Here is a 14,265-nt window from a genome sequence, read left to right as displayed (position 1 = left end):
CGGTTCGGCTATCACAGGAACGATGGCGCAGAGAAAAGAAAGAAATAGCTAGGAGGGAGTATGACGTCACTCAGCTAGGCTCGGCAGGCCAACCTCCTACACGAAGCCGCTCTCATCCGGAACTCTCCATATGTGTGGTGGCTCTCGGGAACGAATAGGCCGGTAAGGTGGCCGGAGCATTCAATAGACTGCCTTGTTCGTGGTAACTTTCACGCGGCCGACAGCCACCTGCTTCGGATCTATCACGTCGTCGTCCTGCACTGTTTCGTCCTATCGTTTCCAGCAGATACTTGTATTTGCAACACGTCCAAGACAACGAACTACTTGCCGGTATATATCGGTTCACGTATTTCGCCAGAATGACTTTTTTTTTTCAGTTTCCGGCTTCCTAGTGAGCCAAATCGCGAGTAGAGGTTGTTGTGCCCTTTAGGTTTAGCAAGAAAGGCGAGATACCGTTCATCATAAATGACAACGGCTTGACCTCGCGAATCGTCGCGTCGTTTAGGCCTGCGAGGAGGGCGATGTGAATGTATGTGCAGAACGGCGGACAGAGTCGGGATGGACGACGGCAAAGACAGCTAGCTGTTCATTTTTTTCAAGTTAAGCTTGTATTGGCTCACAAGTGGCGTTGGCTCACAAGCGACGGTCACGCAAAAAAAAAAAAAAAAAATTGTCCCGGAATAGAGCAGCTGCGGAAAAGGGCAGTTGGATGAGGTGGCAGCTGCGCCGGAGCGTGAGTCATTGCGAGGATTCCCGCTGCATAGTCGCACGCTCGTGCCACGCGCGCAACCAATCAGAGCCGTTTCGTTTCCGCCGGGAAGGGAAATGGCAAGAAAGGGTTTCGCGTGCGCTAGGGCGGGTTCGTTTCCGTTCAGTTCATTCTCCTCGGAAAACGGATAGGGCGTTCACGCGTTGTGCGTTCCCCCGAGGAACGGGCAGCCTTCGACGAGCGGAGGCGAGAACTCGCCCGTGAAAGGGCTCGCTGTCGGCGCGCCAACCCAGCCGTTACAGCTTCCCGAGCCCAGGCAATCCGACAGCAACGAGCAGAAAATCCTGAGCTGAAGGAGCGGGAGGCCGAAGCAACCCGGCACCGTTACCTGTGGGTTACTTAACCGTGACGAAGGTCAGGTGCACGCAGGACAAGCTTCGCTTAGACCCATTTTCCGGCAAGGGAAAGGTTGGTCTTTTTTTTTTTTTACTGTTGAGCGTATTATGGATGAGCGCAGATACTGGTGTGTGAGTTGCAAAAAGGACAGGAACGTGTATAGAATAGACCGAGAGAATAAAGATGTCGTGGCAGTATTAACGATGAACATTGTGCAGTGTACCCGCGAAAAAAAAAAAGAAAATTCTGCATTGACATTAAGGGCACACAGTGCTATCTGTGCACGAAAAGGATATATCCCTTTGTTTTCACATTTATCGCCTCATATTTCTGGCACCTTTCTTATTTTTTTACATGCAGGAAGAGCGGCAATATTTGTTGTTTCACAGAACAAATGCTGTAGTTATTGAACAAAGAAATTAAAGAAAGTTGAAGCGCTGCTCACTGCATACTGGCGAGACAGCTGCCACATGGGATGGCTTTTTAAGCAGATGACAAAGGCGGTGGTGAAGCTTCGTAAAGTTTGCGCACTCTGCAGTAACTATCGCAACGCGTGCGGTGATTCTAGTAACGCCAGAGGATCAACACGGGGTGAATAGCTCTAGTCCAAGCAGCAAGCAGCGCGAACTTTTAGTGTCGCAGTACAAAGGCGCGGTTTTCAAACGCGCCGAGCAATGAATTCGCGCGGGGCACAGAGAGCAAAAAAAAAAAGAGCGCCTTACGCCCGAAAGCTGGGCGTTTGCAGCGTAAGAAGCACATCCAGCTTGCGAGGGAATGCCAAGCACTCGAAAACCACAACGAAGCTTCATCGCAACAACTGCCTCGACAAGGCAAGACAATGAACGGGAGAAAAAAAAAGAGCGCAAACACGCGAGCCTCCCGATGAGCTAAAAGCGCTTTCCGCGCCGACGAGTCCTTTTACCGGCACACCACGTCGTGCCCGCAGTTTGTGCCGTTGCTGCTGGCACTCTCTCTCTAGAGCTCTTGAAGCGACTGTTTGCTCGAGTGTTTCACATGTACCCCTTTCCACTTCGGCGTTCTTTGATTCTGTGTGTTGCAGCAGCAGCAGCAGCAGCAGCAGCAGCAGCAGCAGCAGCAGCAGCAGCTCGTTTGTTCCGCTGTCCGGCAACCCGAAGCTAAGGGCAAAATGGGAACGGACTAACGCGGCGGAACTAAGAAGCAGCAGCAAAGAGACCCCGGCTGGGTCACGCAGAGCGGCGTCTGGGTCACCGTGCGGTTCTCGGTATCAAAAAACACAAACGCCAATCTGACGCGATGTAAAAAGAAAAAGAAAAGGCAGAGGAGAAAAAAGAGAAACGAACCACGAAGGGTGGAGCTGTTTTGTAACCCGTGGCAACCATGGTTTTCCCGTCGTTTGGGCTGCTTCCTTGCTGTCGCTTTACGGAACGTTCCCCTCTTTCTCGCTGCGCCTCGCGCCTTCATTTCAACCTCCTTCTACAATCGCCCCCTTGATCCCTGTTTCATTTCCCTAACCATTTCCATAGATCCTATTGGGGTTGTTGGTTTGTTTTTTGTTCGTGTGTGTGCGTGCGTGCGTACGCGCGTCAATGCACCACGCCCGACCTACGCTCGATCTTCATTAGCTGGCGAAGTCTGTTGTGTTGCACACAGTTACACAGCAGAATGACCACTGCAGTTATAGTGCAAGTAGCCGCAACTGCAGACAAGACATAGAGAGTGGTGCCTAATTTCAGAACTTGGGAATCTGTGCTCCTACGGGACATCAAAAGCTGAACTTAAGGACGCAACCAGATAGTTAATATCAGCAGGACCATGACGAAAAGCAAACGCCAAGCACACTCAAAGGAAACACAAGGGCACCATCGCCGTTATCTACAGCACGCGCTACCTGCACGGGGCAACGTGAAAGGAAAGAACACGCACGCTGAAGAAAGGAGCAAATCCTACGCACGAAGCAAGTTATGGAAGGATGATAGTCGTAGTAGCTTTTGGATAATACAGAGCAGGTATTAAACACATATTTGCAACATCGATATGACGAACACGGATGTGTTGGAGATAACGAAGTAAATTGAGAATGTTTCTCGCCGATATCACCATGCAACTAATATGTGGTTGTAACACCGGATATAAGGGAGTTATTTTTGCGTCAGACATGACTGAGGTATAGCAAAGATGCGGTCCTAAATGAAGTCCAGGTGGGCTGAAGCTCCAAGCTGTTAGTTCACGACGTAAAATGAGAAGAGCGCGGACTACGAGGATGCAAGAGAGACAAGCACGGCTCTGCTTTTCTCTTTCTTAGTCCTGTCCTGCTCTTCTACATCGCGCTCATTTTAGAGCGGTTAATGAACAGGCATGACAGCGTCGCGCACCACGAGACGAAAAATTTCATTTAAGATAACGTTGTGTGTTTATTACTTCGCAATATTGGTACATTCCTGGGCAAACAATGAATGCCCCTACAAATAAGTTCTGTACTTTCTTTGCATTTCTGTGTTTATACTTTGTCTGAAAAGAACAATGACGATATCAGTGAAGACAAAAATAAACACGCACTATTGTCATGCGGACCTGAACGGGCCCTAAGCAGCCCTTGTTGTGGATATGAGCATTGGAAGCGCTGACCTCGAAGTTGCCATGAAGCTAGCGTGACGAGTGGTAGCGACATGTCGCTCCTGACTTCCACAGCGGCTAAAACATGAAAAGAAACTGAAGAAAAAGAAGGAATAAATAAGAAAAGGAAGAAGTGTCCTGTTATCACAGCGCCTAGACTAAACAAGGACACGACCGTGCCGGCCCACGGCCCCCTGCCGTGTACACGTTTATTTGTTTTCATTTCTCCCTCCTTGTCAAGGCACGGTGCAGTATGGGCCCTGAGATAGCGGCGCATTGCACAAGACTTGGACTCAAAGAGGCTGCGTTGAATTGCAAAAGAAGGTTGTGTCTCCAGGGAGACTTGGTAAAATGTCAATGGCGTCTTTCCCCGGCGCTGTACTCTTCGCGGTTGTCTAAGGCTATTCATGAGCGCTGCCGTCTGTCCCAGTGAAAGAGAAGAGGAGACAGCGGCCCGGGGGTTTCTTGGAACGCCCGACGCAATTCTTCTCAATCTGTCATTTCGTATTTACGTAAAGCGTGGGAAGGAAAACGTGCACCGAGCAGCAGGCAGCAGACAGGATGCGAGCAAATGGACGAAAGCAACGTGTGAATTCAAGGCGACAGACGAAATTCCCAGCTAATAACGCTCAAGTGCAGTTGAAGTGCACCGAGCAGAAACATACACAACAAGCAAGCCTCGTAGTGGATGACCTGAATAGTTGAATGAGGCGAAATAATCTCGTATTCAAGGGTATACTCCTCAACAAGCTGCTGAAAAGTGTAGCGACAGGGAAAAACTTATTTTTGAATTGGTGACGACAAACCTGGGTATTAAACCAGGTAGAGCAAGCTCAGTGAGTCGGTCAACGTAAACTTGATCCCACTCGGCCTGTTAGGGTTAAATTTGTGCACTTCAAAGAGAAAAGCAGCATCCTGAAAAGCGCTTTCAAATTAAAAGACCTGGTAACCCGTCGAATCTGGGTCGAGGAAACTTTTTCACCGCGAATGCAACTAATCAAGAAAACGCTCCGTCATTGCACACGCGCGAAGAGACAGCTGAAAAGAAATATAAGCTGCAGTTTTATAAGCTTATAATTGGTAACGAAATTTACACTGTCGACCCTTCAAGCAAGAAGTGGTCCCCATCCCTAGACACCAGGCTCCTGCGAATGGCAACTGACGTGTCATCGCAGCTGAAGACAAAAAACTGTCTATTATTGTGACAAATTTTACAGATCTTTAGAGAAAACAGGATCACCTTCGTGTGTTTTTCGAGTCCTGCTCTCCTCATATCATACTGTCCGTCAATGAACTGTCCTTTATTGAAAGCTTTATTTTGTTTCGATAAAACAGGGTAGAAACACCAGGAGGTGGTGTTATAAGCGCAGTAAAAAATATTCCAAGTGCGCCGATGTGACACGGGTTCCTGTATTGAAATTTTGTGGGTCTTGCTTCAGATTTCATGTCTAACTCGTGCCGTTAGGGTGCCTTACCACCCACCAGACTCACAAGACACATTCATTAAATGTTTAAACGAATCGTTAACCTTTTTATGCAACAGATTTCCTGGCTCACCTATGATTCCTGCGGGTTACATTACTCACCTAGGAATTAACTGGCGGAGGGCACACCCGAAAGTGGCCCAAGGAAAGCTGAATGCAGAACTTTTCTTGACGTCATTCATTCTCACGGATTAAGCCAAAACGGTCTCCTTGCCAATACGGGGGTTGATATCTTGCATATTGTGTTGATCACTGAGCCCGTCAACGTGTCTGTTCGTGTGTTACACTGTATCAGTGACCACAACGCCTTCCATCGTGAATGTGACATCAAGCCTAACAAAAGTGTACCGGAAAACAATTTATGATTATGCGCGAGCAAATGTTGAAATGATCGCCACTGAGCTCTTGACTTTTCGTGTAGAATTCGCGAGCGACATGCACGATCGTGAATAGCACCGATCACAGGGTGATTGTTTGTGACAAGCTGACTTAAAATTCACGGCCCCTCACCAGGTCTAGCTGTTTCAAACTGACGAGTGTAGTGTATACAATGCGCGCTAACGATCGTGCTTGCAAAGTATTACACCACTACGCGCTGCGAGAAGAGCTAAAATTTAAACCAAGCAGCCTGCGCCGTTCTCGCGGGCGCCGCGCTCCCAGCCGGAGTGAACGTAAATCGCACAAGTACGCCTACGCGATTCGCCGTGTTGTGACGTCGCTCACAGTGGCACGTGACTGAGAATTGTTCGAGGCAACAGCAGTTATTTGTTTGATATGTTGCTTCAGTACACGAACTAAAGTTTAGAGAAACAATCAAACCTACAGTTCCAATGCCTGCGTGTCTTTGCTTTACTTCGTACCGTAGCAAGAGATATGCACTTCCGTTTTCGTGTGCTTGTTCCCACGTTCTGTAGTCGTGCGCGCCGAGAGCGACACTACGTCCTTTTCTACCGCGTTCCAGCGCGCGATCATGCTCTGTGATCCGCTTGTGTTTGCCTCAGTCTTTGTGTAGCACTAGCTTATACCGCTAGTCAGGAGTTCTCGCGCACAGAGCGCAAAATGGTGCGCTGCGCGAAACGAGACAAACGCAACAGCTCGTGCACGAGACCATCAGCGGAAATGCGCCACGCAACAAGAAAGCACGAGAAAAAAAAAAAGGCGGGGTCCGTGACGTTTGCGTCATGCGACCATACAGCTCCGGTAAGGGAGAACGCAGGGAAGGAATTTCGCATGCGGAGGCTAGACGGGGGCAAGCGGAGAGAATATATATGTTGGCATTGACGCTCCGCTCCTGAAATGACGGGTTTGAGGCTCTGAAATATTTCAGGGTTCGCGGCACTGAAATATTTCTATCTCGGCTAGTAATGAACCAATTCGAAAAATTCTTGCGGTAGAACCCTTCCTATAGGGCACTTAACATCCAGCGTATAACAGAAATTTGTTATGTGACCTGTTGAGGGGTCGTTTAACGAAAAGTACATTCCAATAATACAAATAACTCTACTAGAAGTGCGTGCTTCACCTCTAACGTAAGACAATGATTAACAAAAAATTATAATAAAATAAACGCTCTTATTCAAAAACTAAACTGTCGACAACTGATGATGCCTGGAAGTGATATCGGGAGCAATCAAAGTTATGCAAAACCAAAACTGAAGCAGCTAAAGACACATTTTTGGCCCCAATACTTCCAATATGTTAGCTAACAACACAAACAAGTTCTGGAAAGTAATAAACCCCAAATCTTGATCATCATGCCTCATGTTCATAATGAAAGAAGAAAAACGAGTTCCTGCCACCTTGGTATCAATCGTCACTTACTGCGCATACATAGACGAGGGACAAAAAGGACGACGAAGACAAGCGCTGAACGAACTAGAAATGTACTGAAACAAGGTTTGGGTACGGGCTAGATGGTATTCCATGGTATCAACCGTCACTTACAGCGCATACATAGACGAGGGACAAAAAGGACGACGAAGAACGGCGCTTGTCTTCGTCGTCCTTTTTGTCCCTCGTCTATGCATGCGCTGTAAGTGACGATTGATACCATGGAATACCAACTAGCCCGCACCCAAACGTTCCTCCCACCATCAGGGGTCGCTACTGCATTACATTCGCTCTATTGTTTTGTTTTCTAAGTGGACTTCCTGTTGCGCTAATATTGACTTCTGTTCTGTTACCTCCATCATCAACGACATTCCACTGACCACTAATTTCACTGAACAGTATACCATGTGAACTATTAGAACACAATATGTCATCGGCATTCATGAAATACCTAACAGAGCACGATTTTCTCTTCATCAGTCAACACGAGTTCCCACAGGGCTGCTCATGCGTGACGCAGTTATTCGAGCTAGTCTCCTACCTATACCAAGCTATTCATGGCTCATCACAAATAGACCCATATTTTTGACTTCGCCAAGGCTTTCAATAAGGTAGCTCATAACCGTTTATAAGTGAAACTTTGCTGTGTAACACCCTTATGTAATGCCCGTATAGGCCTATAGGGTACTTCAATAAAAAAAAATAGAGGAACTCCTTCGTGGCTGTGGATGAGTGAGTGAGTGAGCGAGAGAGGGAAAGAGAGATCGTCTTTCCTTTATGGAGCTCATGCGGGCTCCTCTATAACACACGAGACATGCACGGCATATGCAGCTCCCGAATGCTGAATTTTTACAACGCTAGTTATGTAATAGTTCCGTGTGGTACAGCGTCGTCACCTAAAGTTTAGGCAAGCTGTGTGTACCCGGTCCTAACGCTTCAACGTCGGAACAAAGCTGTCTTGCAGGATCACTGGTTCAGCTAAGTTGATGTCCATTTTTTTTTTAACGACAGCTGCAACATATTGAAGTTTCACCTAAGACCGCTTGTTGTCTTTCACCATTTTCGCTGCGTTATGGCGTTCGTAAGTAACAGAAAGTTATGTGTTCCTATGACACGCCCTAAGAATTTTTCGCATCGAAAGCATAATTATGTCCATTCCTTTGTATCTTGTTATTTTCTCTCGCTTAGTTTTATAATGAGTTGCTCACTGTGTACTTTACATTGCAGGCATTCTGATATTTAAAAAAAGCAACGTAGCATGTATTCCCAAAAGGAGTTCAGTGCATTTACCACGAGCTGATGGCCCGTGAGGATTGACGAAAGTGCAGCGTTCGCGAGCAGTGACTGGTTCTAAATATACGTAAACTCTATAATCCGTTAGCAATCGTGCTGTATTGCGACGCGAGTTATGAGACGTGCTCAAGCGCTCGAGGCTAGTCTGGAGACTGTGTTTGAGTGCGAAGACAGGACGATTTGACGTGGAGGAATAAAGTGGCGTAGGCGCACATTCGTTCGTGGGGCATTTACGCTTATGACTAGTTCACACCAGCTGTAGCCTGTACTCATTACGAAACAAAGTCTAGTGGCTGCATAGGCCTCTTTTTTTCAAAGCCATTGTAGGAGATTGCAGTCACGGCGCATACTTCGAAAGAAAAAAAAAGACTTTATATACAAAGCGTTTTTGACGAGTTCTACCTAGTTTTCTATAACGGGTATCCGGCCGGCATCTGGTAGTTTTCCTGGGCTGATCCTTATCTAGTGCATTATGCAAATGTAGGCCAATCTGTTTCGCTTCGATGAACTTATGTGACGCCAACGTCGGTCCCTTTGTATTACAACAACACACTTCACCACGTGCTGCACATGGTGAAGTGCTGCACGTGGGGAAGTACGCTAGAAAAATATTACCCGGTAGCTGCAAAACAGTTACGATTCATCAGAACCATTCTCAACCAAACCCTAATTGCTTCGAATTACGTAGATATCAACTGCAGTAAACTGTCAATCAGTTTTCTTCTCGCGGTACTAATATGAGTCAATGCGTTGCATGTTTTGCGAGTGGCGCCAAATAACACGACGGACAAGCAAGGGGACAACAAGACGATCACGAGGCGCCTCGCGACCGTACTTATGTCTCCTCGATTGCCCTTGTGTGTTTTCCGGCATCGTTTGCAAGCCATGGCAAACGAAGAAGCCCACCAATACGTTTTGACCGTGACTTGTTCTTTTTCTTTTGCAGATTGAAAACACGAGCACAGAGCGAAGAGGCACTCTCGCAAGATTTCGAAGGGGAGAGCGAGCGACGACCTCGGAGGAGGCCCAGTCGCGAAGCCGAATCGCGCCGCTCAAGCACCGCCGTTTCCGCAGAACGCGAGGAAACGGAGCAGGAAGCCGACACCAAACCGGAAGCTGACGCTGAGGCGAAAGCGGAAGTAGACGCGGCGGAAGCTGCACGGGACCGCGCCCGTGGCAGCAGCAGCGCGGAGGGAACGTCCTCGGATCAGGAACCGCGCGCCGGCGACCGCGTTCAGGCGTCGCGTTCGAGAGAAGAAGTCACTAAGGCCGCGTCCGAAGCTGAGAGGGATCGCGAGGAGGAGGAGGCTAAGGTTGAGGACGGGTACGGCGGGCGCGAGGAGGCGGAACCGGTAGGCGAGTCACGTGACTATTTCCGCGAGGAAGGTCCCTACCGTTTGGAAGTGACCGAGGAAGAAGAGAACGAGGAGAGTGCGGTCGCGCAGGCGACTTCAGACGCGCCCGTAGGTAAGGTAGGCGACGTCATCGCCGCGCCGTCGAGCCAGCGCACGTGGAAGGCAACTGGTGGTGGCGACCGAGCATCCCGAAGGAGTAAGTACCCCAGCAGCGTAGGACAACCCCAACTCCAGAAGCAGCAACAAAAGCAGCAGCAGCAGCAGCAGTACACGCGGGTGCCAGCGGCGACTAGGGGTGGTCCAAGCAGAAAACCGGCGGTAGCCGGTGGTGCGAAGGCGGCGCCGCAGACCGCGATGAGCGTTCCCGAGAAAGTAGCCGGCGTACGGAGCCGGAAGCAGTCCCGGGGCCAGTCTTCGGGAGTCACGGTCCAAGTCGCCAAAGTGCGCCTCATTCCAGGCAGGCCTGCGGCTGAGGCCGGAACGGCCGACGCCGAAGCCGAGGTGTCGGAGATCAGGGAATACGTGAGGCGAGGCGGCGAGAGGATTCGAGACGACGGTGGCGAACGCGACGCGTCCAGGAGGGCGTCCAGGAAGGCGGTGAACAACGTCGACACGGCCCGCACGGTGGTCGAGAGCTACAGAAAGAGCGACGCCGCCGCAGCGGCGGCGGCAAAGAAGCCGAAGAGAGAACGGACCTTCGACGTTGAAGTGTACGTGACTGAACTGGGCGAGGCGGGAACGCAGACAGGGGGAGCGGCCGGAGCTTCCGGGAAGGCCGTGAAGGAACGTGGGTCCTCGTCCAAGGGTGGAGGCGGTGGCAGTGGCGTACGGCGCCGGTCCAGGAGTCACAAGTCGTTGAGCAAGAGTGACACTCGCGGCAGCTTGCTAGGCGACAGTGGACACGTGAGGGCCGACAAGGGCGCGGACACTACGGACGCGGACGCGAGTAGCCTAGCCGATAGCGCAGGGATTAGTCAAGACAATCCATCGTTAGAAGACAACGGCGGAGCCGAACGTGAGCGGTCTGATATTGAACTAGACAGATTAGAAAATAAGCGAGATATCGATGACGCTGGGAACGGCATTGACGGGAATATTTCTGCGGACGATGAAGGTTCCGTTGACGAAAATGGAGTTGAGCGCGCTTTCGCTCCGAGCGAAGTTTCAGACCGTGCTTTGGATAGCCACGTAGATGGCGATGAAATCAAGCCTTCCGTGGCGGAGTTACTAAGCTCGGCTAATGCGCCTGAACTGATGGAGAAAATTGAAAGTGCAGAACGGAATGAACTCCACAGCGATGCGGTGCAGCCAGTGACGCAAGAAGACGCAGGCAGGATACAATCTAGCGAAGAAAGTGCCGCCGGTGGGGAAGCAGGTGATGACATGTTGGGCCGGAACGCGGCGCATAAGCCAGAGGTAGCCGAGGAACATGAACACGGAGTTGAACCAAATGAAGTCCAACAATTAACAGGCACACCTGACCAGAAGCAAGCAGAAGGTGACGAAGGCCAGAGGAGTGTTCCAGCACCTGATAAGTTTGACAAAACGGAAGGTCATGTAAACACCACAGATATCAATCCGGAAGACATGGATGTAAAGCCGGTTGCCGAACCAGGCGACTTACGCGATATCCACCACGAACTAGAAAAGCCCGAGGAAAGTGACAACCAGAAGGATACTGCCCCCAGTCCGAATGACACAGAAGCAAAGAAAGAATTAGAAGGGGACGACTCGCACAAATCCATTCACCAAGTGCAAGAAATTGAGACCAGTGAAACGAACGACAAGAGTGCTGTCACGAACGATGAACGCAAGACATTGGTAGCTGATGAAAATAAAGCGAAAGAATTCGAAGCTTCTCGTGAAGCAAGGGGACGCATACTAGATGAAGGCAGCAAGCGCTTAGATGGAAACAGCAACGACGCCAACGACGCCGAGGCTTCCGAGGCAATGGTCGTAGACGAGAAACCCGAGGAACCACAGGACGTCCTTGACAATGCCCATAGCCATGTTGAGAATGAAGGCGGCGACGGTACAAAGGTAGACGATGCAGTAGAAGGAGGGCTGGAACTCGACACAGAGAGAAACGTGTCCGGGGTTGGTACTCGACCAGGAACAGCCGTAGCAGCAGAGACAACTTATTCTCAGGGCGAGAAAAGCCACAACGAGCTTTCGGCCGATGACGCTTCAAGGCCAACTGGTGACGACGCAGATGTCGAAGATGGAGAAAACCGCGTGAGCACTCCAGAAGCAAAAGTTGAATATGGCGATGTTATAAAAGGCGTATCAAATGAAGAAGTTAACGATGCAAGTAATGATGCTGCGGCAGAATCAAGGGAAGTGCCTCGAGAGGCGAATGATATCGCTAATACCGCCAGCGACACTGAAAGGAAAGTAAGTGGCGAAGAACGTGATCAAGACAGCGAGGAGAATGTGAACGGTCTTCCTGAGGTTTATCAAAATGAACAGAATGAAGAACCGGCGCCTAATGCAGAACCGAGCGAATATGCTACTATTTCGAACGAAAATGCGAACGCAAGCCAGGTTTCTGCAAGCGAAGTCGAAGCATCGCCACATGCTGTAAACGACGAAGAAGCGAACGACTCTATCACGCACGACGCTACAACAATTGAACCCACGGCTGTTAGCGAAAACAACGAAAAAACGAACGGTGTCGAAAATTACGCGAGTGAACCTGCAGCCGAGACGTCAACGCCTCTTGAAGGCGTTGATGATGGGAAAGATGAAGACACACACGCAGAAACGAAAGCAGACCCTATGTCAAACGAGGAAAGCTTAGAAAATGATGACAAAGCTGTCAACAGTGAGAAAACTCAAGACGGTAGCTTACCTACCACGACAAAGGAAAAAGATGAGCAAGAGAGCAGTACTGAGCCAGATGTAGTTGAGTCGGACGTCGTGCCGAGGAATGAAGTACAGATGACAAATACTAGTGCCGATATCAGCTCTCGAGACTCAACAGATAATGATAGTAACAATGAAAAGCTTAACAAAGAAGGCATGATAACTAGCACGAGAGGAGACACTTCTGAAGAAGATGTAAGTCGAGATAACGCAGAAGAGGACGTTGCGCGCGAATCGATCCATGACGGCAACGAAGGACAGGCGGATGGTGCATCCGATACGCCGAACAATCACGAAGCAACGGCCTTGGAAACCTTGCACCCTGCAGGGACTACACAAGAGGTGTTGGCCACAGAACAGGAGGCGGAGGAGCAAGAGAAACAAAATCGTCGCAGCGAGGACCCTGCCTCTCCAGATTCAGCGCCGATCGTTGAGGCTGAAGAAGGTAACGCGGAACCAATCCTCACTGCCGGCGAAGAAAAATGCAACGAAGAGGGACAAGGTGACACACACCTTGAGGGCAAAAGCGTTGATAACGAAGACCACAGTGATTCGCTTAGGCAACACCCGCTTGTAGAGGGTCACGAAATAGAGAGAACAGAAGTGCCCGAACAGGAGCAGCAGGTAAGTGAGACCGAAGTCAAGGCACCGAACATGGGTAGCGAAAAAGCTGAAGACGCCGACACGCGGGAGTCAGCTGATGTCGCCGAAGCGAACGTCGAACAAGAAACAGCTGAAGAAACCGCTCGCTCGAGGGGTGATACAGAGGAAGCTGGCATCTCTGAGGCGAACGCTGAACTAGAGGAAACCGCAAAGGCCACAGACAGTGACGCAAGTACGGAACGAATTAAAAAATCTGATGCCGATGACGTACAAAAAGTACAGGCGAACGCAAAAGAACTTCGCCACAGTACGAGTGATACTAAAGAACCCGACGGCAATGCCGAAGACGCCGTAAAATCCGTAGGTCCAAAAGACGTTGCCGAGGAAACGGAAACGGATGTGCCCACTGCTACTACGGACCGCGCTTCGCCAACCACTGACGCAGACACGTCGCGTACCGAGGAGGACAGCGCGTTCGCCGACGGTACGTGCACCAGCACTCCCTCGCCTGCCACGAGCAGGGCCGAGTTGGCGTCGCCCAAGGACCTCCTCCGAGACGGCGAGAACCTCGACGAAGGCATCCTAGCGGACGAGCCGCCTGCAACGAGGGGCTCTTCGCAAGACCGGGAAGAGAACGGAGAAGGCGACGGCGCAGTCGACGCGACTTCTTCAAGCAGCGGCCGAGGGAGCCGCGGTACCGTCACCGAAGTACCGCTACCCGTCACGCACAAACCGCAGATCCGGGGCCCACAACCCAACGCTTCGAGGAACGCGGGAGCTGCGAAAGCGGCGAAAATCAGGGCTCCGAAGGGCGTCGGCGTGCTGCCGTCGAGGTTCAAGCCGCCGACGACGAAACGAAACGCGAAGCAACATCCCTTGATTGCCGGGACTGGAGGCGTGCGGAGGATCCGCTCCGACGGCGAGCACATCCACCAGGCGTCCGTGGCTGCATCGAGAACTGCGCTGACGACGCCAGAGCAGCATCCGGACAATGCCAGCAGGCTGCTCGGCAGGCATAGCCGCAGTGTAAACATGGAGGAACAAGGACTCGTTGAGAGTAAGAGAGCCCCTTGGAAGCGCAGCTCGCACACCTTCGTTCAGGTCACCACTCCCTCGCTCTTTATCACTCTCTCTT

General features: G+C 50.5%; 1 protein-coding gene across 3 annotated transcripts in view; it reads left to right on the top strand.

Annotated features, from left to right (window-relative positions):
* LOC126539050 (uncharacterized) overlaps positions 1–14,265 on the top strand; it is a 124,352-nt gene that overhangs the window by 98,702 nt on the left and 11,385 nt on the right. Inside the window, exon 8 of one of the 3 annotated variants that reach the window (XR_008614135.2) lies at positions 9,254–10,372. Coding sequence is in view for 2 of the 3 variants with exons in the window: in XM_050185761.2 (XP_050041718.2) it covers positions 10,917–14,187 (3,271 nt within the window). In the remaining variant the exon portion in view is untranslated. The other 2 variants (XM_050185760.3, XM_050185761.2) reach the window with 2 other exon arrangements.

Source organism: Dermacentor andersoni, chromosome 11 (genome assembly GCF_023375885.2).
Source record: "Dermacentor andersoni chromosome 11, qqDerAnde1_hic_scaffold, whole genome shotgun sequence".
In the NCBI taxonomy this organism is placed as follows: Eukaryota; Metazoa; Arthropoda; class Arachnida; order Ixodida; family Ixodidae; genus Dermacentor; species Dermacentor andersoni.
This window is presented reverse-complemented; position numbering and strand designations above follow the sequence as displayed.